This window comes from Bubalus kerabau, chromosome 3 (genome assembly GCF_029407905.1).
Source record: "Bubalus kerabau isolate K-KA32 ecotype Philippines breed swamp buffalo chromosome 3, PCC_UOA_SB_1v2, whole genome shotgun sequence".
Classification (NCBI taxonomy): Eukaryota; Metazoa; Chordata; class Mammalia; order Artiodactyla; family Bovidae; genus Bubalus; species Bubalus kerabau.
Genome location: NC_073626.1, coordinates 79,179,297 through 79,201,854, shown reverse-complemented (window position 1 = coordinate 79,201,854; position 22,558 = coordinate 79,179,297). Strand labels below are relative to the sequence as shown.

At 40.8% G+C, this 22,558-nt stretch overlaps 1 protein-coding gene across 11 annotated transcripts in view; it reads left to right on the top strand.

Moving 5' to 3' along the window:
* GAD1 (glutamate decarboxylase 1) overlaps nucleotides 1-22,558 on the top strand; it is an 84,060-nt gene that overhangs the window by 22,586 nt on the left and 38,916 nt on the right. For 5 of the 11 annotated variants that reach the window (XM_055572276.1, XM_055572275.1, XM_055572267.1 and 2 more), the window contains 11 exons: nucleotides 1,701-1,813; nucleotides 3,163-3,278; nucleotides 3,363-3,442; nucleotides 3,667-3,721; nucleotides 5,273-5,389; nucleotides 6,565-6,629; nucleotides 9,627-9,705; nucleotides 11,018-11,167; nucleotides 13,490-13,597; nucleotides 15,040-15,129; nucleotides 16,567-18,001. In XM_055572276.1, the coding sequence (XP_055428251.1) occupies nucleotides 1,701-1,813; nucleotides 3,163-3,278; nucleotides 3,363-3,442; nucleotides 3,667-3,721; nucleotides 5,273-5,389; nucleotides 6,565-6,629; nucleotides 9,627-9,705; nucleotides 11,018-11,167; nucleotides 13,490-13,597; nucleotides 15,040-15,129; nucleotides 16,567-16,740 (1,147 nt within the window). In that variant the 3' untranslated portion in view covers nucleotides 16,741-18,001. Of the gene's footprint in view, nucleotides 1-255; nucleotides 342-1,700; nucleotides 1,814-3,162; nucleotides 3,279-3,362; nucleotides 3,443-3,666; nucleotides 3,722-5,272; nucleotides 5,390-6,564; nucleotides 6,630-9,626; nucleotides 9,706-11,017; nucleotides 11,168-13,489; nucleotides 13,598-15,039; nucleotides 15,130-16,566; nucleotides 18,002-18,305; nucleotides 19,886-22,558 lie in introns of those variants that run through there. The other 6 variants (XM_055572273.1, XM_055572271.1, XM_055572270.1 and 3 more) reach the window with 6 other exon arrangements.

The following is a 22,558-nucleotide window of genomic DNA, read 5'->3' as shown; positions in this document are numbered from 1 at the left end:
CTGATATTATGGTATATGATTCCACTGATTCCTTGCCTTACCCTAGAGAGCCTTCTCATTTGGTACTCTGAGACTCCAGCACACAGCTGGCCACCAGTACCTCTTTACCATGCATACATTTTTGCCAACAATCGGTGGCACTGTTTATAACGCATTTGTTCAAGAATGGATAGAACCACATCATGAGTTTGCCCCTTGGTACACTCAGCAGCACAGGCTAAATCAGGAATCCTTCTCTTCTTCTTCCTTTATCAGGCCATCAGACATGAGGGAGTGTTGGTTGCTACGGTGATGGGGCTCAGAGCAGAACCAAAGCATGATTGTGACCTCCAGAGGTGATGGTAACTGAACACATGATTTCCAAGGGTCTTCCTCCTAAATTTCAAGGGTCCTCCCAAGGAAAACAGACATATTCTTTTTGAAAACAGAATTCTTCCTCCAAGAGATATACCCTGAGGATCCTGCAGGATCTTTTTGTCCTCTTTTACCACCATGTGATTAATTGGATTGTTTAATTTTTCTCCATGTTTAAAACTTAGTATCTTCACCTGTGTCTTTGTACAACCATTGCTATCTCATTCTTGCAAACAGCTTTTCTAAATCATTAACTAGCAAAAATTCTCATTAGTCCTCAGCATTGGCATTCAGCCTGAATACCCTAACCAGGGATAAAATCTCCCCTTATCGTTTGGCTGAGTCAATCTAGGAATCTCTCTTCAGGGAGCATGGCCTGAGCCGAGCCCACAAACTCCAATGCTTAAGAAGGCCAAGCAAAAAGAAGAAAGACAAAAAGCCTCACAGTAAATATCTTTTTTTTTCTGGCTTAATTTTCTACAGACTGACCTTCTTTGATTTCTTTTAAGCCCTATGCCTTGGTACCATGATCTTATTTCAATGACTACTCACTACACTGTGCTTGTGTTTGAATTGCTTTGAGAAGAGCATGGCTTTCTACCTTTAAATAAGAAATCAAAGCTAACCTACCAGTATATCTGATGCCCTCAGTCAGCTGTGTGCCAGTTGACATTCTTCTTGGTGTTTTGGTAATTGGTCATTAGAAATCATCACTTGTAATTATTCTTGACAGGTATTGACTTCAGAGAGTTATAGAAACCTAACTGTCCTTAGGGATCATCAGTAAAAAACTGTGTAGATAATTATATTGAGATCTTTAAAATATGGTCAATATTTCCAATTAGCTTCATGGTTAGCTTTCGGATGTTTACATTGTTCTTAAAAGATAAACTTTGGTTCTGGGTTTTATAGATTCTACAAGTATGAAATTGGCAGTCTCTTTTTAAAAAATGTTGCAAACAGATTTTATATAGAACTTAGAATATTTTTTCAATTAGCATTTTCATCATCCCTATACTCTTAGAAGTGAAAGGAACCCAGAAAAGTCATTTTATTTCCTTCTATTTCTCTGGGTGGACCACACCTAAGACATTCCTTTCAGATGAAAATCTATTTTGTTGCTGAAGAATCACAGAGCAGGTATTTCCACCACCTCTCTCAGTAACCCAGGCTGTTTTCTGATATTTTGTGATTAGTGACTCAATACCCTACTAGGAAATGAATTGTTTTAGTGGTTTGGAACATCTTTTTTTCAAACCCAAGTACAAAACTAAACCAGTGATCTGTGTTCTCCAAATAAGTGATTTGACTTCTTTATTTTCATTTTTTTTTCACCACCTTTCCAGGTTTACGTATGAAATTGCACCAGTGTTTGTCCTCATGGAGCAAATAACACTTAAGAAGATGAGAGAGATAGTTGGATGGTCAAGTAAAGATGGTGATGGGATATTTTCTCCTGGTAGGTTTCTGTTCTCTTTTCCAGACTCTCCTCAAGGTTTGCAGTATGGATCCTTAGGATCTTTGAGAACACTAAACACAAAGTGAGTTTGTCGGAGAACAATGACCTGAAAAATATGATTTTTCAATAGTTCTGCCTTCTTTGTCAGAGCAGAGGCTAGTAAGAACACTACATTCTTTGTGTTCTAACCAACCAAAGGCTGTTCTAAACCTGTACAAACTGACAAAGGCTGTGTCTAAACCGTGCTAAACAACTCTGGTCTGATGACCGCAGTTTGATTAAGCTGGGGATTAGGGAATCAAGATTATCAGTGGCTTGATCAATTTTGGCCAAAATAGTATATTTACTTTAAATCTGTAGTTCAGTATAGATACAATAAGAATCTTTAAAACAAGGACATATAATTTTATAAGTAGGAGGGAGTTTGGAGTGGTGTCAGAGACAGCGTGATTGTATATGCTGTGCTTGTGCTTAGTCACTCAGTCGTGTCTGACTGTTTGCGACCCCATGGACTGTAGCCTGTCAGGCTCCTCTGTCCATGGAATTTTCCAGGCAAGAGTACTGGAGTGGATTGCCATTCCCTTCTCCAGGGAAATCTTCCTGACTCAGGAACTGAACCTGGGTCTCCTGCATTGCAGGCAGATTCTCTACCATCTGAGCCACTATGAGGGCAAGAAGAGAAATAAAAATTGCAATTGTCCAGGCAATTCATCCATAGAATTTGCCATTTAATAATAGGTAACTAATGCAAACATGGCTCATCTTTTGTTGTCCAGACATATCTGGTGAGCTCAGTTCTCCTTGCGTCTTGACTTAAGTAAATATGAGTTTGGTCTTATTTTAATACACTTGGAGTTCTCCTAAATGACTCAATAACTCAGTTGGGCTGTTCTTTCAGGACGGTACCCAGGCAGTGTCACTGCTTCCATAGGCTCTGTTACTCTCTCTTTCTCTGTCTTTCTGGCTCAGAGAAAAGATTCATCTTTGTCCAGTAAATAGTCTGAGCAGAATGTAGGAGCAGGAAGGTTGTAACTCACCTATCTCTGCAGCCGCTGCTGCTGCCATCTCTTACATTGCTGTCTAGGCTTCAGGTGGGACGGGCACCAGAGTAAATGAATCATCTCCAGCCAAATTGCCTTCATGGCTTTGTTAATGAGTGTGATTATTTGTATTTCCAGGCAGAGGGACCAGAGGGAAGCTCTGGCAATAGGGAAGCCAGCAAAACCTATCAGGATATTTTCCTTCCCCTTTCTGACCTCCCTTGTCTCTAAGATACCACATCAGCCTTTGTTGTTAAAAACAGTAACGAGGGCGTCCCAACAGCTCCTACTGTGTCTTCTTGACGCTAGGGGGAGCCATATCCAACATGTACAGCATCATGGCTGCTCGCTTCAAGTACTTCCCGGAAGTTAAGACCAAGGGTATGGCGGCTGTGCCCAAGCTTGTCCTCTTCACCTCAGAACACGTGAGTTGGGTGCACTTGCTCATGGACGGTGGTGTTTTCCAAGGAACTCTCTAACATCTAATGTCCGGCTTCTGTTTGTTGCAGAGTCACTATTCCATAAAGAAAGCTGGGGCTGCACTTGGCTTTGGAACTGACAATGTGATTTTGATAAAGTGCAATGAAAGGTAGGCAGGGGAGAGTGAATATTAGCTTCTTGATGTATTAAATGTGCTCATCTGTTAAATTTGTTTTATTGTGCTTAAGAACTGACTCAGTACAGTGTGCCAAGCTGCTAATGGTCTGTTGAAAATATCCGATTAAATTACTTTTTGCTGCTACTGAAGTTTTTTTCCATGTGCAATCTCATTGATTCTTCATTTTAATTTCTCTCCTTTTATTATAATTACAGGGGGAAGATAATTCCAGCTGATTTAGAGACAAAAATTCTTGAAGCCAAGCAAAAGGTATGTACGCTATGATGTATCTAAATACTGGTGAATACAGATTTTTTAAAATAATCTTTCTGCCTCCAACAATAAAAGTCTCTGATGATATGAGATAATTTTATTGTGTTTCTAAAATTCTTTTCTCAGATGTTTGCTTATTTTTAGCTTGTGTGATGACTTGGCTTTAAAGCTGTGTCTACAAAGTATCAATTTTTTTATTTTGAAAAATGAGAAATTCAGTCATTAATCCACTGGTTCTATATTCATTGTGCAAATGATTAGTTTGATGTACTTCAATAAATCCATTACCCAAGTCTCACAAAGGTACAGCCTAATTGAGGTTTTTTTACTTGCTATTTGTTAGGTGTAATCTCATTTTAACAAATATTATTTAAGGTTAGGATTCTATTTAGCAAATTGCTTCCATGCTCTGGCAGATGGCCCATGATACTTGGTGAATTCAGCCTCAATAAGTTCTATTAAACAGAAAAATCACACAGAACAGATATATCACAAGGCACTGCCAGGCAGCTGTCAGGCCATTTACCAACTCTTAGCTGTTTTGGTTACATTCTTGTACCTCTTTCTCTAACTGTGGTTGTTTGCCTGGGTCTCAGCAGAGGCATTCGGAGAAGGTGATGGCACCCCACTCCAGTACTCTTGTCTGGAAAATCCCATGGATGGAGGAGCCTGGTAGGCTGCAGTCCATGGGGTCTCGAAGAGTTGGACACGACTGAGCGACTTCACTTTCACTTTTCATTTTCATGCATTGGAGAAGGAAATGGCAACCCACTCCAGTGTTCTTGCCTGGAGAATCCCAGGGACGGGGGAGCCTGGTGGGCTGCCATCTATGGGGTCACACAGAGTCGGACACGACTGAAGCGACGCAGCAGCAGCAAAGGAAATAGATAGAAATATCGCGAGGACTGAGCAAAGGGAGAGGAGGATCTCCTAGGATTCACAGACTTTCCCAAGTCTGTCTGAGCTCTATTACTCTGCTTTATCATTTATTTCTTGTTCACACCAAAATTTTACTGTATCTGTCCTTAAGGAAATAGTGCATAGTTCTGTTTTCAATAACCAAACAATGCTTCCATATTATTATTACATCAATACACTTAGAACAGTACAGGTTCTAAAATGTAGTATTGTCCAGATGGCATTCAGATACCCGCTGTCACTCCAGATGCTCATTATTACTTTTTCTTGCTTTATTGTCTGCCATAGAACATGTCACTCTTAAACATACTATTTATTTTTCTTATTTAAATTTGTTGATTGTCAGTCACTCACCATTCGAGTGCAGACTCCACGAAGACAGAAGTCTTTGTCTTTTGTGCTCACTGCTGTGTTCCCAGCAACCTCAACAGGGCCTGGCACATGAATGTCACTAAAAATATTGGTTGAATAAATGAAGGAATGAGTGAATGCACCAACGGAGAGTAGTCCCATGTATAGTATCAGATACACACCAGCTTAGCTGATATCTGTTGGAAATGAATGCTACTGCAGTTTGTGGTGTGGAAAGGAGGGAGGTTAGAAAGACTAACCAGCCTGTCCTTCTTACAGGGTTACGTCCCTCTCTACGTCAATGCAACTGCTGGCACCACTGTTTATGGCGCTTTTGATCCAATACAGGAGATTGCAGATATATGTGAGAAATACAACCTTTGGCTGCATGTCGATGTAAGTGCTGTAACTCAGAGTGGCCTGGGCCCTTCGAGGGGTGGAAGCAGCTCTGCTTTATGATTTTCCTCCAGCTTCTCCCATAGCCTCTCTCCCCACCACATTTCTTTTGTCCCCAGCAGGCTGTTCATGACAGGCGTACACCCAGGCCTGTCTGTGCCCTGGGGCTTATTCAGTCCTTCCTGGCCAATTTCTGTCTTCTATGGTTCAACCTACAGGTTCAACTCTTATCACTTTCCCAGAAAGCTTCTGAACAAATGGCTGTAGAGTAAAATACAACTGATTTCAAAGGGGAAAAAAACGTAAGATACAATGTATAGAAATTGGCCATGAATCTGAATATGGACACTCACTATCTGCCTTCAGTCCAACCATCTATGACACTTTTCTTAAAAAGAAAGGAAGGAACGAAAAGAAAAGACAGGCATATCTGGTCCATGTAGGAAAAATAAGGCTGTATATGGAAGGTGGTATCAATTAAGAGATTTTGTTCCATTTCCTAGGAGCATAAGAGGTAGATTTTCACATGTGTGACTGTGTGGTTTTTTTTCTCTCTCTCTCCATTCTCTCATGGGTTTAACTTCTTACAAGTGGACAATGGGATTATCTGCCCTGATATTGGACAAGTGATTACAAAGTCTGTTCTTATGTCACATGGTGTCCCAAGCTATTTGATCAACATGCATCAGGGAACCAGCAAAAATGTCCTGCTCTTGAAGGAGCAGTTGCAGAAAATCCAAGCCCACCAGGGCTGCTGCCTTCCGAGGTTTTCAGAAGCCCTTAGAGTTCTGCTCTGGGTAGACTCAGATGGCAGCCTCTAGTCCTGTGTGTTCCTGCTCCCAGAGCCCCCCAGGGGTCATCTCAAGTGTCCCTGGCTTCCTAGAGCACTTTAGGCCTTGGGTCTCAGCACCACAGGCTCAGCCCCATTTATCTGTATTACTTGCATGGCGACTCTGACATTAATCTGGAGGAACTTTTGAAGAAGATGTGATAAATGATGAATAAGTACAACTGCCCTTGGTGGAACAATCTGTGTGGGTTCTGTTTGTCAGAGGAGCTCATGTTTTTCACCATTTACATTCTCGTCATGTTTTGCTAGAGGTGTGGTGTGACCGGGCTCAGACTCATCAGTGTTGCTCAGGGTCCCTTTCCCTCTCTTTTCTCTGTCCTCACAGGCCGCCTGGGGCGGTGGGCTGCTCATGTCCCAGAAGCACCGCCATAAACTCAGTGGCATCGAGAGGTAAGGGCTGAGCACAGGGCCTCCTCCATCCAGGCCATGCAGCACTTGGTGTGCTGAGTCCACTGATGTGTCTGCCCTGATTCCCAACATCTTATTCTATTGAAGCTCACTTTTGTTCAGCAGGCACTGATTGAGCACTTACTGTATGCCAGGCACTGGGGAATCAAAGATGATGGATTTCCTAGTCAAATGAGTTTTCCCCTCAGTGAGCTCACAATTTAGTAAAAGAGAAAGACAAACAAAGAGTTACCACACCCTGTGATAAGCTCAACAGCAGATTGATTGCAAGGTGCCTGAGCAGGAGAGAAGAGAGACTTACCAGGGTCGGCATTTGGAGGCTAAGTGAGAGTTTGTCGAGGGCACATGAAGGGGTGCTGATTTAGTTCATTCTTCTTTCTCACTAAGCTTACATTTCCCACTAAACTGAGGAAAGGGCAGGACACTCAGCATGCCTTACTTACTTATTTTCTTGTTTACCATTCACATTCAGTGGGTGTTCTAAGCCAAATATGATTTTGACCTAACTCCTAAATATTGATCTGAAATGAACTCACATAGATTCAATGATTCGTTCAGCAACTATTTACCGAGCACCTGTCATGAACCAGGTACCTGTCTTCAGCCCAACCACCGGGCACTCTTCTAAAAATGTGTACCTGGCACATTAAAAAAAAAATAGGGCAATATATGGAAGGTGGTGTCAATGAAAAGATTTCCCCTCCCGAATTTTACTGTTCAGTGGACTGGACATAAACAAGGAGATGTTTCATCTGCCAAGGTGTGGTATTTTATACAGGATAGTCAGAGGCCCTTCTAGGGTGGTAGCATTTCAGCAGATCCTGAGATAAATGGAGATAGAAAGACAGATACAAGGAAGAATGTTCCAGGTGGTGGGAAGGGCAAATACAAAGGCCCTGAAGAAGGATGTTCATGGCAAGCTGGAGGAAGGACCATCATCGAGGCCACTGTGGCTGGATCAATGAGAGAGCAGCAAGAGCAGATGAGGGTGGAGAGGCGGACCGGCAGCAGACGTCAGGGAGGCGCTCCAGGGGGCCAAGTGTTCTTACCTCTCCTGTGCCTTGCCCCCTGCCTTTCAGCTTGGAGGGGCCGATATCTGAGTGAGTGGGTGAAGCATAACTTGCTGAAGCATAGTTATATGAGCCGTAACTTGGAGGACAAGATCTTATATATAGATGGGCCGGTCCAACTGTACTTTAAATTTCTCAGGCAATTTCCATTTTCCATCTGTGAGTCAAGGGAAAACTTGAAACATTTTGCACTAGACTTTTTTCTAACATTTTAAAGCACGTATGTCTTCTGAAAGAAACTGAATCTACATCATATGTTACTACTTTCCACTTGTAGCACCGAAGAATGATTTACGTCAGTCCCTTAGGACATTCAAAAAAAATGTCAGATATTTTGTGAGATCTGTGTATAATTGTTTAATGGTTCAGTGCATGATAACTGTGAGAAAATGGATTAAATTCACTACCTTGTAAAATATGGCTTGACACTGATGCTTTTTAATGAGATAACATTGAGTCAACTTACAACTTTTCGTAAGTCTCTTTCATAAAGATTTTCTTTATTCATGTGGTGGAAGGTACTTCAAGCCTTTCCTCTCTTTGAACAACAGTATAGACTCTATAGTCAAGTATACACTAAATTGTTTTCCCTCTATTGGACCTAAGCAAGATGAAGAGGTTAAAAATTCTCAGCAGGAATTTAGCTCCAGGGAGAGCAGAGGCAGTGTAATTCCAAGCCAATTGCTATGTCTGGGGAAAACATTCTTCAAAGGTATTAAAGCACAGAGCCCAGCTGTGGGCTAGGCCATTGGGAAGGAGTTACCCAAGTTTTAATCGTCATACATTACACTTGTTTGTTTCTATAATGTCCTAGCTAGTGTGCTCCTTAACCATTTAATTGTGTCTGACGGAGTGATGTGGTTGCTAGGAGACCATGCTTGTTAAACTACCATTGCAGACTAAACAGGCAAAATTATGTTTACTTAGCGTTTAAACAATGCTACTAAGTAGTCAAAGTCTAGAATTGTCCAACTGATCCTTGCTTTTATGTGTCAGCCTTCATACTACCTTATAAGCAAGTAGGTCAGCATCACCAGTCCGATATATAGGAAAAGGAAGGCAGAAAGAACCTGAGTCTGTTGCCTAGAGGGAGAAGGTCTAGTAGAGAGGTTATGAACAGTAGATTGACAGTTAGACTCCCTGAATTTGAATCTTGACTCCAACACTTCCTAGCTGTGTGACTTTGGGTGATGTATTGAACCCTCTTGTGCCTCACTCTCTCCATCTAAAATAGAGGTGGCAATAGTCCTTATATGATAGGGTTGTTGTAAGAATTAAGTATTTCAGGCATGGTTATTAGCACTGTATCTACTAACTCATTTTACTAGCTTTATTCAATTCGTTGAGGTAGTTGTTATTCTCCCCACTTTACAGTCAGGAAAACTGAGGCACAAAGGAGTTGTGTAACTTGCCCAAACCAGCAAATGTTAGAGCCAGGTTTCAGACTTGGGTAATCTGGCTTCAAAGCTTGAGTTCATAACCATGACACCACACTGATAAAATGCCTGTAACGCTCTTGGAATACTAGGAAACATAATAAAGGCTCTTCATAAATGTTAGCTAGTATTAATAGCAGTTTTTTAGAAGAGGCAGTCGGCTACTTAGTACTCTTGAGACTGCTCACAAAGTATTTATTTACCACTTATTGATCAGTTTAGGGGGCTTCCCTTGTGGCTCAGCTGGTAAAGAATCTGCCTGCAATGCAGAAGACCTGGGTTTGATCCCTGGGTTGGGAAGATCCCCTAGAGAAGGGAGAGGCTATCCACTCCAGTATGAGGTCAGTTTAGGGGACTGGGCATTGAAAACGTGCATTGACTTGAGTTGTGGGGGGTGATGGTTTCCTCAAGCGGACAGTTGCCGCTTGTTGACCCCTGCACCTTCTCCTCAGAGTGTCATATGCTTCTTTCAGGGCCAACTCTGTCACCTGGAACCCTCACAAGATGATGGGTGTGCTGCTACAGTGCTCTGCCATTCTTGTAAAAGAAAAGGTCTGTCCTTCCCCTAGAGATGAGCTAGTGGCCTGCACACCTTTTAGAAGGCATGAGAAGGGGAACGCTTGGAACAGTACTTGTTGAGGAACTCACAAGGCTGACAGCCTGGCTACGCCTGCCACAGCTATTGTTTCCCTCCTGTGTCTGTTAGGCTTCAGCTAACCCAGCACCTTCCCTTGGCTCTTGCTCTGCACTATTCCTTCTTCCTTGTTCAGTGCTCAAGGCCCTGCCAGTGGAGAAAACTACAAGGGCATTATTTCATCCCACATTCCTTCTCTCAAAAGTGAGAGTGATTGGCTGAGCTGCCGCCTCTCACCTTAGGATGAAAAGAGGTGGTGGGGACATACTTCAGGTTCTGAGTGTGCGTCTGTGGCCCCAAGAGCTGAGACAAATTACTCAGAACCACAACTACAAATGTCAACTCAGGGCAACAAGGAACGTTGACCAAAAAGCTGTGAGTTAGTAGCCTGTTCTCTTCTTTAAGAATCTAATAGTGGAACCCTGCTCTGGAGAGCTTTGTTCCTTCAGTAAAACTTTTGCACGCTGAAGCATTCACAAAAGCCTGTCTCTGTCCTGTGGCAGCCACAAATGCAGATGCTCCTTACTCCACTCCTAAGTAGAGTGCCTGTTAACTTCATAGATGATCTGGGAATGGACTGGAACACCTCTTAGGGGGCACTTTGGGGAGGAAGTCGGGCTTCCCTGGTGGCTCAGACGGCAAAGCGTCTGCCTTCAATTCAGGAGACCCGGGTTCGATCCCTGGGTTGGGAAGATCCCCTGGAGAAGGAAATGGCAGCCCACTCCAGTATTCTTGCCTGGAAAGTCCCATGGACGGTGGAGCCTGGTAGGCTACTCCGTGGGGTCGCAAAGAGTCGGACACGACTGATCGACTTCACTTCACTTCACTTCACTTCACTTTGGGGAGGAAAATTCTTCTACACATGAGACTGTCCCACCCTCTATAGGAAGTTTATATCCCCAACTCCTGCCAACTAAATGCCATCGCACTTCCCAGTCTGTGAAATAACCCAAAACAGTCACACACATTTCCAAATGCCCCTTAGAGGGACGGTAGGGTGGGCCCTCATGGTTGGCATCTGAGACACAAGATAGTTTTCCAAGTAGAGTGACAGAGGGCAAAGGTTCTTCCAAGGGTGGTTTTAGAGAAGGACATCAGGACAAGTGCATGTCCTCATGAGATATTAGAAGAAAGGTTGTATGTGACCCCAAGTCCAGCGTGCCTTGTTTCCAAGCCATCCACACTTCTGTCCTGAGAATACAGATTTCCATGTGTTGATTTCCATGGCAGGGTATCCTCCAAGGATGCAACCAGATGTGTGCGGGATACCTCTTCCAGCCGGACAAGCAGTATGATGTCTCCTATGACACTGGGGACAAGGCCATTCAGTGCGGCCGCCACGTAGACATCTTCAAGTTCTGGCTGATGTGGAAAGCAAAGGTACGAAGAATGGCCTCCAGGAAATAGGGCAGAAGTGTAATTTGCACAGGCTGGCTGGCAAAAGAGAGGCAAAGCTGTATCACAGATAATTCATTATGTGTGTAATCAATATCTAGATAATTGAGTTAACTGTATTTTCTTTGCTTGTGAATGAAATAACTTTATCCCTTATGTCAAATTCTCTTTCCATTCAGTCTCAATTTGAATTAGCATGACATTTTCTTTAACTTTCTCTTATAAGCACTAAAAATTTTGCCAAGGGCTTCCACAGCAGTTCTTAGGGCTACTGAAATTATTTAGTGCAGATGTTGAGAAAGAGATAAAGATAAAATTATTGCATTTTTCTGTGCAGAACCCTGAATTGTTTTATGAGGTCTCGAATCATGGGATGTATATGCCATTTTAAGTTCTATATAAATAACGACCTATTTCATACCCTCTTCTAGAAAATGCATACTTGATTCTAAGAAATCCTAAACCAAAGCATGCTGTGTCTGTATTCATCAGTCTTTAAGGCTGCTTTTCTATGTCTAAAAGAAAAAAAGCAAGCATTTGGAGTTTCCCTCAAATTTTGGATGAGGAAAAGGAATACTATGTGACTCTTTGTTTCAAAAGTATTTTTATGCAGTCAAGTAAAGGCAATTTTGATTTCACAGCTTTAGATCACCACCATCATTTTTCTTTATCTACTGTAAATTAATTTTAACAAGTTTCAAGATTAGGTCTACTAATACCAAAACAACAAGGTTTTCCAGCCAAACATCTAGTCAAATGTTCTTCTGTAGGAAGAATTTGATGGATTATTAGTGTTTTTCCTCACTAAGTCATTTTGTCTTAATATAGAAATAGTCTGAATTCGATTTCTACCACAAAGTAATCACAGGTATTTTAAGCATATAAATAACCATGAATTGTAGGAAGAGAAAGAGCCCTATGATTCAGAAATATAATAACCACATGGCCTGTCTCAGTAATTTGTGCCTTGGTTTTGCCTAACAATAACCCCTTGAACCATCTGCCGGAAGTTCGGCTCACAGTGAATCGGTTACCAAGGTGGGATCCTGGTGTGGGCTTCATTCTCAAGAGGAAAGCAGCCTGGCCCAGGCACGTGCTCAGCGATGACTGCTGCTTGGCCAGTGTTGGACTTGGCCTAGGTGCATTAGCAACCCACAAGCCTTGTGCATCTGCTCTCCTTGTTGACACCGACCCACTCAACAACCCCCGCGCTGCTGCTACTAATCAGCCGCGCTAGCGTTGGAAACTCAAGCTCAGTCAGTTTGTCAATACTTGGAGCTACTGCTGTCTCAGGGCACGTCCTAAGACCACTGCTTCCCCTTCTGCCTGCCTGCCTGTCACCACAAAGGGGTAATACGATGTTATGTGGAGGGGAGCCTGCCTGGGAGTGAGGGGGATGTGTTTGGTTGGGACTTCGTTCTGGGGAAGGTAGGTTCCAAAGTACTATTTCTCCAACTCTCTGAAGAACCACTTGGGTTTTTCTTTAACCTGTCATAGACCAATACAATAAAGATGAATTGCTAGAAAAATGAAATAGCCATACGAAATATAAACATCAATTTTATTTTATTTTTTTATGAACAAGTTATGACAATTTTATTGAGTGGTGTGTTGATCATTTTTTAACCTTTTAGTGTCTATGTTTTCATGAAATAATTTTTATTTTATTTTATTTTTTAACTTTACAATATTGTATTGGTTTTGCCATATATCAAAATGAATCCGCCACAGGTATACACGTGTTCCCGGAAGTTTGGCTCACAGTGAATTGGTTACCAAGGTGGGATCCTGGTGAGGAAGGAGGGAGGAGGGTTCAGGAGGGGGAACACATGTAAACATCAATTTTAAAAATGAGATTCAGTAGACGTAAAATTACTCTGTCAAACGGCCATAGAAGTTTCTTATTGCTTAATCTCAGTTTCTCAACTCATCTCATCGTGGACTGGTTACAGTGTGTGTCCGTAGACGACAGTTTGGGTGGCAGTAGCCTAAAGCAAACCAAAAATGGGCTTCAGGCTCAGGCTGTGAATTACTAGCAAGAATCTAAAAGCCCTGTTGAGGATAACTGCCCAGAGACTAGAATGCCTTCAAAAGAGATTTGGCACATGTTATCACATACAGAGCTGTGAGAAAGCCACACACATTCAATGAGATGGTTCTTGCTAACCATCTCCAAGAATACTCTTCTGTATATTTCTGATAGATAAAGACAGCAAAGCCCTCTCAATGCCATCACAGGGAAATGCAACTTCTCACCAACAAATATGACTTTCTTTCTTTCTTTCTTTAAAAAAAAAAAAAAAACAGGGTACAGTGGGCTTTGAAAATCAGATCAACAAATGCTTGGAACTGGCTGAATACCTCTATGCCAAGATTAAAAACAGAGAAGAATTTGAGATGGTTTTTGATGGTGAGGTAAGCTGTCTGGACTAGCTATATCGAATATCTATTGAGGGAAGTTTACTGAGGGAAGCGTCTGAAGCTGTAGTGTCCCACATTACCAGAAGCTGCTTCTGAATTTTCATTCTGTGCACTCTCGTTTACTTCCCTCTGTGTTCACAAATGTTTCTTCCAGTAGCATTGGGACAACTTTTCCCCTTCGCCTCTTCCAGAAAGGTGTAGTTCTCAGCCAGCCCTTCATAGACCAGAGGTCTTTCCTTGGCAGATCTGAATCCTGTATCATTCTTGGAACTTACTGTGGTGTTGTACCTCCATGAGAAAGTGTTCTTCAGTTCCAAGAAGCTCGTGGGATGGGTATACCGATCCCATACCCTTGTCTCCCAAGACTGGTCCTAAAATGAAGTTGTACTTTACATAGATTCGTTATGAGGAGAGCAAGATAAAATGGCCTCTGCCCTGAGTTCAGATCCACACTGCACGCAGGCAGGTGCTTGTTCTTCTGCTGTTGGCTGAGTGCCTGCTGTGTGTCTTGCCCCAGACTGGGAGCTTGGTTGTAGAGTAGTGACCAAAACAGGTACCATCTCTCCCCTATTGGAGCTCACAGCTGAATAAAGAAAGCTGGAATAGGAGCCAGTGCTGAATAGAAGGAATTACACTCATAATCCAGTGTAATAAAACACTGCCTGCATTCAACTCAGTCTATTTATCAGGCGCCTAAACTACTAGTAACACTCTGGAGAGTCTCCAAGTGAACAAGAAAGAGCCCTAAGCAGTTCAAATCCATCATACAGTGCTCGTGCATTTCACCTCTGGGGCCTCACACTCATCACTTACACTATTTCAAATGTTCCACTAGCAGCTTAAGACGAATGTGATGTCTCCAACCCATGAAAGGTAGGCACAGTGATGGCAGACAGCAACTAGGAAGGAAACTGGAAAACTGTAGCAAGAATGCAGAAGGACTCAAAAAGCATGAGGGTCCTTAGAGAAGGACCACTGAACAATCCAGTACATCTCAGTAAGCCCTGTCTTACAGTTTAGAACCAGTATCAATGTTCATTATGATAATCCTGAGTTATCAGGAGAAGGTTTAGTATTGATAGAATAACGTCAAAACATTCAGGACCAAAAAAATTAACAATGCTTTGAGCATCTTCTATATATGAGGCACTACAAGATGGCAAGATGGATAATACCCTTTATTGAAATGATCCAAATGTTTTTTTTTTAATATTTCAGTGTTCAAAGGTGGGTAACTTTAATCATCGAGAAAATTGGTTATAGGAAATAGCTCTCTTCCCAGATATGATGGGATAAACCGGGCTTTGTTCTCCCAAGTATAGAAGTAACAGGAAGCCTTTTTGAGGGATGGGGTGGGGAGCTAGAACAGCTTTCTCTCAAGTTCTCTTAATTTTCTGTTTTGTTTTTTGCATGCTTGTTTGTGAAAATCGCTACAGCCTGAGCATACGAACGTCTGTTTCTGGTATATTCCACAAAGCCTCAGGGGTGTTCCGGATAGCCCTGAACGACGGGAAAAGCTACACAGGGTATGGAATCTCTCCTTGTCTCTTCTAATCCTCTGCAGTTTCTCTGGCTGGTCAGAACATCCTCACTCTAGGGGTCTGTCTGAACAGGAAGAAATGAAAGCTAAAGGTTTGGGGTGATACAGAGACATCTTGTTATATTCTTCTCCTTGGGTCTGAATTGTCCCCACTGTGGTTCAGATGCAGTGGGAATTTCTAGGGAATGCACCGCTGCATTAGGTTGGTGTTTGTCATGGTGGAGGGGTCATGTGCTGTGCAGTTGAATAATATATATATTCCTTGGAACTTCCGTACCAAAGCATGTCTGTTAAAATCTCTTTTACTAAGTCAACTCTTATGAGTTGACTTAGTCATTTGAGTCAACTCTAATGCTGATTCATTTTAGTTACTGGTTTCTATATCTAGTTTATATGTTACTTATAGTTGTTTGTATTTAACTTATATACTATTTCACTCATCTAATCATTCAACAGATATTTGGTGAGCAGAGTTCATGTGCCAGACAGTATCCCAGGTGCTGGGTTGTACAGAAGTCTTAATTTGTATTGTTGCCCATGTGAATTTTTCATTTTTGTTTTTTGGTTTTGACTTTATTATCATTGTCCTGTGTCTGACTTTTGAAATTCAGTTGCACAATACTTTCTGTAGGAATGTATGATTGGGTAGACTTAAATAGTCATTAGTGGCCATCATCAAAAAACCTACAAATAATAAGTGCTGGAGAGGGTGTGAACAAAAGGGAATCTTCCTATACTGTTTGTGGAAATGTAAATTGGTACAGCCACTATGGAGAACGGTATGGAAGTTAGCTATAAAAAGAATGAAATAGTGCCATTTGCAGCCGCATGGATGAACCTAGAGATTATCATACTAAGTGAGGTAAGTCAAACAGAGAAAGGCAAATATCCCATGATATCACTTATATGTGGAATCTAAAAAATTATATAAATGAACTTACAAAATAGAAGCAGACTCACAAGCATAAAAAACAAACTTATGGTTACCAGAGAGGAACGAGGGTAGGCAAAAAGGACAAACGAGGAGTTTAGGATTAGCAGATACACACTACTATATATAAAATAAACACAAGATCCTGCTGTATAGCACAGGGAGCTATATTCAATAGCTTGTAATAATCTATAATGAAGAAGAGTCTGAAAAATAATGTGTGTGTGTGTGTATAACTGAATCATTTTTCTGTCCACCTGAAACTATCACAGTATTATAAATCAACTGTTTATGTCAATTTAAAAATTAGTCATTAGATATTAGCCACTGAAGAAACTTGGGTATAAAATACTTCTTTGCCTTTGTGTCAGTGTAAATACATAATGAAAAGCAGGTTGCTCTTTTTTTCCAACTAAGAAATGGGTTGTATTATGAAAAAGAGCATGGTGTTCGTATCGAACTTGAGTTTTGTCTTGTATTTTCCCTTACAAGGTGGCCCCGAAAATCAAAGCCCTGATGATGGAATCTGGCACAACCATGGTTGGCTACCAGCCTCAGGGGGACAAGGCCAACTTCTTCCGGATGGTCATCTCCAACCCAGCTGCTACCCAATCTGATATTGACTTCCTCATTGAGGAGATAGAGAGGCTGGGCCAGGATCTGTAACTGCCACCCACAGTACATCAGTTTCTGGGACTTCCCTTTCCCCTCTGCACTCTAGAACAAACCTCTATACATTGCTGAAGCACATAGGCCATTTCATTGAGGGAAAACAGAATATCTTGAAGAATACTGTTAAAACCTTCCTTAAGCTTATTAGAGTTAGCCAGAAATAATGTTCTTTTTCAAAAGTTGCACATTAGGAACACAGTATATATGTACAGTTATATATACCTCTCTCTATAAATACACGTCTGTCTAGTGAGTGTGGTAATAGATCACAGCATGTCTCCCGCTCCAAGAGAATCCATTTTACCTTCTTCCTCAGTTACTGAGGGGCCAAACATGCCGCAAACCAGCTTGCCCAGCCACCCCAGAAAAGATGTTTTTTCAAAATGCTGTGTGTTGGGGACCAAGGAAAATGCTGTTGGCAGGCGTTGACCTCACTGTCAGTATTTCTCCCATCTGAAGTCATGATGGATGAGAAAAAGTGCCACTGGGAGACAAGAGTCCCGCCCTCCCCGTTAGGATCCTGTTAGGGGAAAACAGTAGCAGAGTCGTTGTTCCAGGTGTGCTATTGCTGTATATTTCAAGTTTAATTTGTGTAGGTTGTGCATATTTCTGTTGTTTGTCCTTAGGAGGGGGAGGGGAAGAATATATGTAATGATCTCAATCACTGTTTGTAGGTAAATGAAATATTTGCTTATTTATATTCAGAGATTTACCATGTTAAAGAGGTGTCTTGTATTTTCTTCCCATTTGTAATGTATCTTATTTATATATTAATGCAGTAAGTTCCGAAAATTGTTTATGGTATTTTCGTGCACTTGTGAGCCAAAGAGAAAAGATTGAAATTAGTAAGACTTGTATTATATTAGAATGCCCTTAAAATAATGATTTAAGCATAACTTTTCCATCTATAAAAGAATTCTGATACTGTACATAACATCCTATATATGGAAATCCCGATACTTACATAGCATCTGCTCTTCTATTACTCTGTCTGGCTGTATGTTGGGTGTTCTGTATGCTTTTCTAGTAACTGTTGGATAATAACTAGGTCTTCTGTAATTTTGTAGTAGTTCATGACCAATCTCTGTGACTCCCTTAGCGCAAACCTAAGGCAATGTTTCCGAAGACTCTGAAGATCTCAAACTGACCAGGCTCACAACTGTTTTTGAAGAAAGGAAATTCACACTGTGCATTTTAGAGTATGCAAGAAGACTATAAATAAATAAAAATATTCTCTGTGGAGAATTTGAACAAATTTTTCTTTCAGTATGTGTTTCATGCAGAAAAGAGAGGTTTCCAATTTTGGTTGCTGGGATCACCATAGCCCATTCATGCTTACCAGCTGACTTCAGGTAATGGTCAATACCTTTATTAGGTTGGGACTCAATCCACAGTCTTAAGATTCCCAAGCCCCTTATCTAAAAATCATTGGGATTCTAATTAAATAAAATTTGTGGTTCATACTCAGAAAAAGAAAAATCATTCCTTTTTTTCATTTTCCTATCTGTATCTTGGAGTTCCATTCATTCATTCAACAAATTTTTATTTTTCTGTTACAGGCACTGTTCTAGAACTAGGATTGCAGGAGTGTGCATGGCTGAAAAATTTTGCTTCTCGTGGGCATCTTCCACCACTTGGTATCTACAGTATCTGAATACCTCTAAGAGCACAGAATTGTGCCTTCCAGCTGCTTATGCTTGTACAGTGGGCCCAGTTCACTTCCTCAAGAAATATATTTTGGTGCTGGGTCATTATGAAATAGAGACCATTCTCTATGAATATTCTGTTAAGCCATAATAATACCATCTCACTCATTTGGAATACAAGGAGTTCCCTATCTGGCTCTTGTAGGGATTAAATGTCATTTTAATAGCATATCAATTGCAAAAGTAACCATTGTATTAAACAAACTAGACTCCATAGGAAAGTGATCTTAAAGTCACTTTTTTCCTCTGTTCCTTCAGATCCCCTCTGAAGGAGGGGTTGATTGTTTCCATGCCTCTATTTGAGTTCAGGCTAATCCCATAGCTTTCCTGGCCTCTCAGGCACAGAACAGCCTCATTTTAGAAACTGAATGTCCAACTCTGTGTAATAAGCAGGACCTCAAATTGGTATCCAGTATAGAGTTCCTCCCTTGATCCTGCTGGTACTGTTTCAGGCTGCAATCCATTGGGGGGGTGGGTATGTTGTGTGTCCAGGGTGGCAAGGCTGATGGTCAAGAGACAGTCAACTTCTTTTTTTTACTCTTTTCAGCTACTGTATTTTCCCATCTACAGTCAGATCTAGGGAGAGAAGGGGTCAGAGTAACAAAGGCACAATTTTAGATAATTGTTAAATTGTCAGTTGTCCTCCAGGTCCCTGGTCTATGAGACTTTTTTTCTCATGGGACAATATTTTGAGAAGAAATTTTTAAATTAAGATATAATTAAGGTACAGTAAGATTCACTCTTTATAGTGTAATATGAATTTTGACAAACCCATTCAATAATGTAACCATCACCGTACCTAGAACAGTTCCATCACACCCATACATTGTCCCACATCCCTTTGTGAGCAGCACCTTCTCCAACCCCTAATTCTTGGCAACCTCTGATTTGTCTGTGTCTAGAGTTTTGCTTTGGAGAAGGCCATGGCACCCCACTCCAGTACTCTTGCCTGGAAAATCCCATGGACGGAGGAGCCTGGTAGGCTGCAGTCCATGGGGTCACTAAGAGTCAGACACGACTGAGGGACTTCACTTTCACTTTTCATTTTCATGCATTGGAGAAGGAAATGGCAACCCACTCCAGTGTTCTTGCCTGGAGAACCCCAGGGACGGAGGAGCCTGGTGGGCTGCTGTCTATGGGGTTGCACAGAGTCGGACACGACTGAAGCGACTCAGCAGCAGCAGCAGCAGAATTTTGTTTCTCCCATTTTGTAAATAGAATCATATAATATGTAACCTTTTGAGTCTGGCTTCTTTCTCTTAACGTCATGCATTTGGAATTCATCCATGTTGTTGTCTGTATCATTTGTTCATTCCTTTTAGTACTGCGTAGTATTCCATTTGTATGAATGTACAGTTTATCTGTTCTCTCATATAAGGAAATTTGGGTTGTTTGCAGCCTGGGGCAATTAAAATAAAGCCACTATAAACAGTAGGGTACAGATTTTTGTGTGAACATAGGATATCATTTAACTTGGGTAAATAACTAGGTGTAGGATTGCTTAATCATATGGCAAGAGTATGTTTATCTATGAGGTAACTAGTTCCAAAGTGGCTGTACCATTTTGTATTCTCACTAGCATTGTAGAAATTTTCTAGTTGCTCTATATTTTGCTGACATCTGGTGTTGTTGATTTTTTAAAATTTTAACCATTCTTTTGTTGTTGCTACAGCTTTATTGAAATATAATTCATATGCCATGTAATTCACTCATTTTAAAGTATATAATTCCCTGGCTTGTAAACTATTCACACAGCTCTAAAGCCATCACTCCAGTCAAATTTAGAACATTTTAATCATCCCACAAAGAAACCTCATACCCATCAGCAGACATTTCTCATTCCCATATACGTATCCTCTCCAGCCATTGGACGCCACTACCTGGCTTTTTGTCTATTCTAGACATCACATATAAGTGAAATCACACAGTATGTGTAGTCTTTTGTGACCAAATGTGACTTCAGGTGCTTTCAAGGTTTATCCATGATATAGCATTCATCATTACTTCTTTCCTTTTATTGCTGAATAATATCCTATCACACAGATACACTACTTTTTTTCTTTTATCTCTTCATCAGTTAACAGACATTAGGGTTGTTTCCACTTTTTGACTATTATAAATAATACTAGGCTTTGCGGTTTGGCTCAGATGGTAAAGCATCTGCCTGCAATGCGGGAGACCCGGGTTCAATCCTTGGGTTGGGAAGATCCCCTGGAGAAGGAAATGGCAACCCACTCTAGTACTCTTGCCTGGAAAATTCCATGGATGGAAGAGCCTGGCAGGCTACAGTCCATGGGGTTGCAAAGAGTCGGACACGACTGAGTGACTTCACTTTCACTTTCACTATGAATATTTGTGTACAAGTTTTTGTACTGACATTATGTTTTGTATTGTTTTTACACCAATAGTGGTATCTTGCTTTGGTTTTAATTTGCTTTTTTATGGGACACTTTTGAAAGATCCCACTGGAGTCCTTCCACCTCATCGCACATGAGGCATCAAAGTCTCTCCTCCTGTAACCACTTAGGACTCAGCCTCTCAGCCCTGGGTCCTTGGCCATCCACCCTGTCCAGACCTTATATTGGTACCCTGTCTCTAGATAGTACTCTTCGGTGGAATCTCTTTTATTTAAAATCAATTATGTGGGTTACATAAGGAGGGCTTTTAAAATATACACATACAGGATAAAGAACGACTATCACAGAATACTTGAGTATTCCCTGCTCAGCCCAGGAAATAGAACATCATCAGAACCTTAATAGCTCTCCAACTCCATAATGAACTCTTCCATAACTAGATGCTCTCCTTTCCCCAAGAACTAGATTCATTATTCTGAATTCTGTGTTAATCACTCTCTTGTTTTTCTATATAGTTTTAATACATATATATAAATCATTATTGTTTAGTTTTAATCAGCTTTGCACTATATATAAATGAAATATTACGGAATATATACACTTATGACTTATCCATCTGTTCAACATTATGATTTTGTAGGGCCAGTGCTCACCCATAAAGAGCCTAAAGGCACCCCTTCCTTCAGGGATAGACTTCCCTGTGCAAGTGTTTTCAGCTTGGCATGTGGCACACATGATAGATTCTAGCACCTACTGAGCCTACTCCACAGCCTGCAAGCACAGCCTTGTGTGGCAGCCTCATGTTTTTGAGATTCACTTTTGATGATGTGATAATCCATTCATTTTTATGGTTGTAATGCTGTTTCACTGGTATGAATATACTTAAGTTGGTTTAATTCTTCTAGGAGGGTAGTATATGATTTTTCCCCCAGTTTTTGCCTTTAGGGACAATGTTGCTATGGGTAGTCTTGTTTTTGGTTTTTCTTCAGTTTTTAAAAAAAATTATTGATGAATAGTTGATTTACAATGTTGTATTAATTTCTACTGTACAGCAAAGTGATACACATATATGTGTATATACATATATATGTATGTATATATATGTATGTGTATATATGTATATATGCATATTCTTTATCATTATGGCTTATCACAGGATATTGAATATAGTTCCCTATGCTACGCAGTAGGACCTTGTCATTTATCCATTCTATATCTAATAGTTTGTATCTGTAAACCCCAGCCTCCCACTCCACACTCCCCTCAATCTCCTTCCCCTTGGCAACACAAATCTGTTCTCTGTGTCTGTGAGACTGTTTCTGTTTTATACATAAGTTCATTTGTGTCATATTTAAGGTTCCACATATAAGTGGTATTTTATGGTATTTGTCTTTCTCTTTCTGACTTACTTCACTTCGCATGATTATCTCTAGGTCCATCCATGTTAGCAAATGGCATTTTTTCATTCTTTTTATGGGTGAGTAGTAGTCTATTGTGTGTGTGTATATATAGATATATTTATATATAAACAAAATATGGTGTATATATATATAAATATATATATACTCTGTTTATTGTATATCCTTTGTTTATATATAGACTTTGATATATTTTGTTTATCCATTCCTCTGTTGATGGATGTTTAGGTTGTTTCCGTGTCTTGGCTATTGTGAATAGTGCTGCTGTGAACATTGAGGAGCATGTATCTTTTTGAATCATGGTTTTCTCTGGATATAGCCAAGAGTAAGA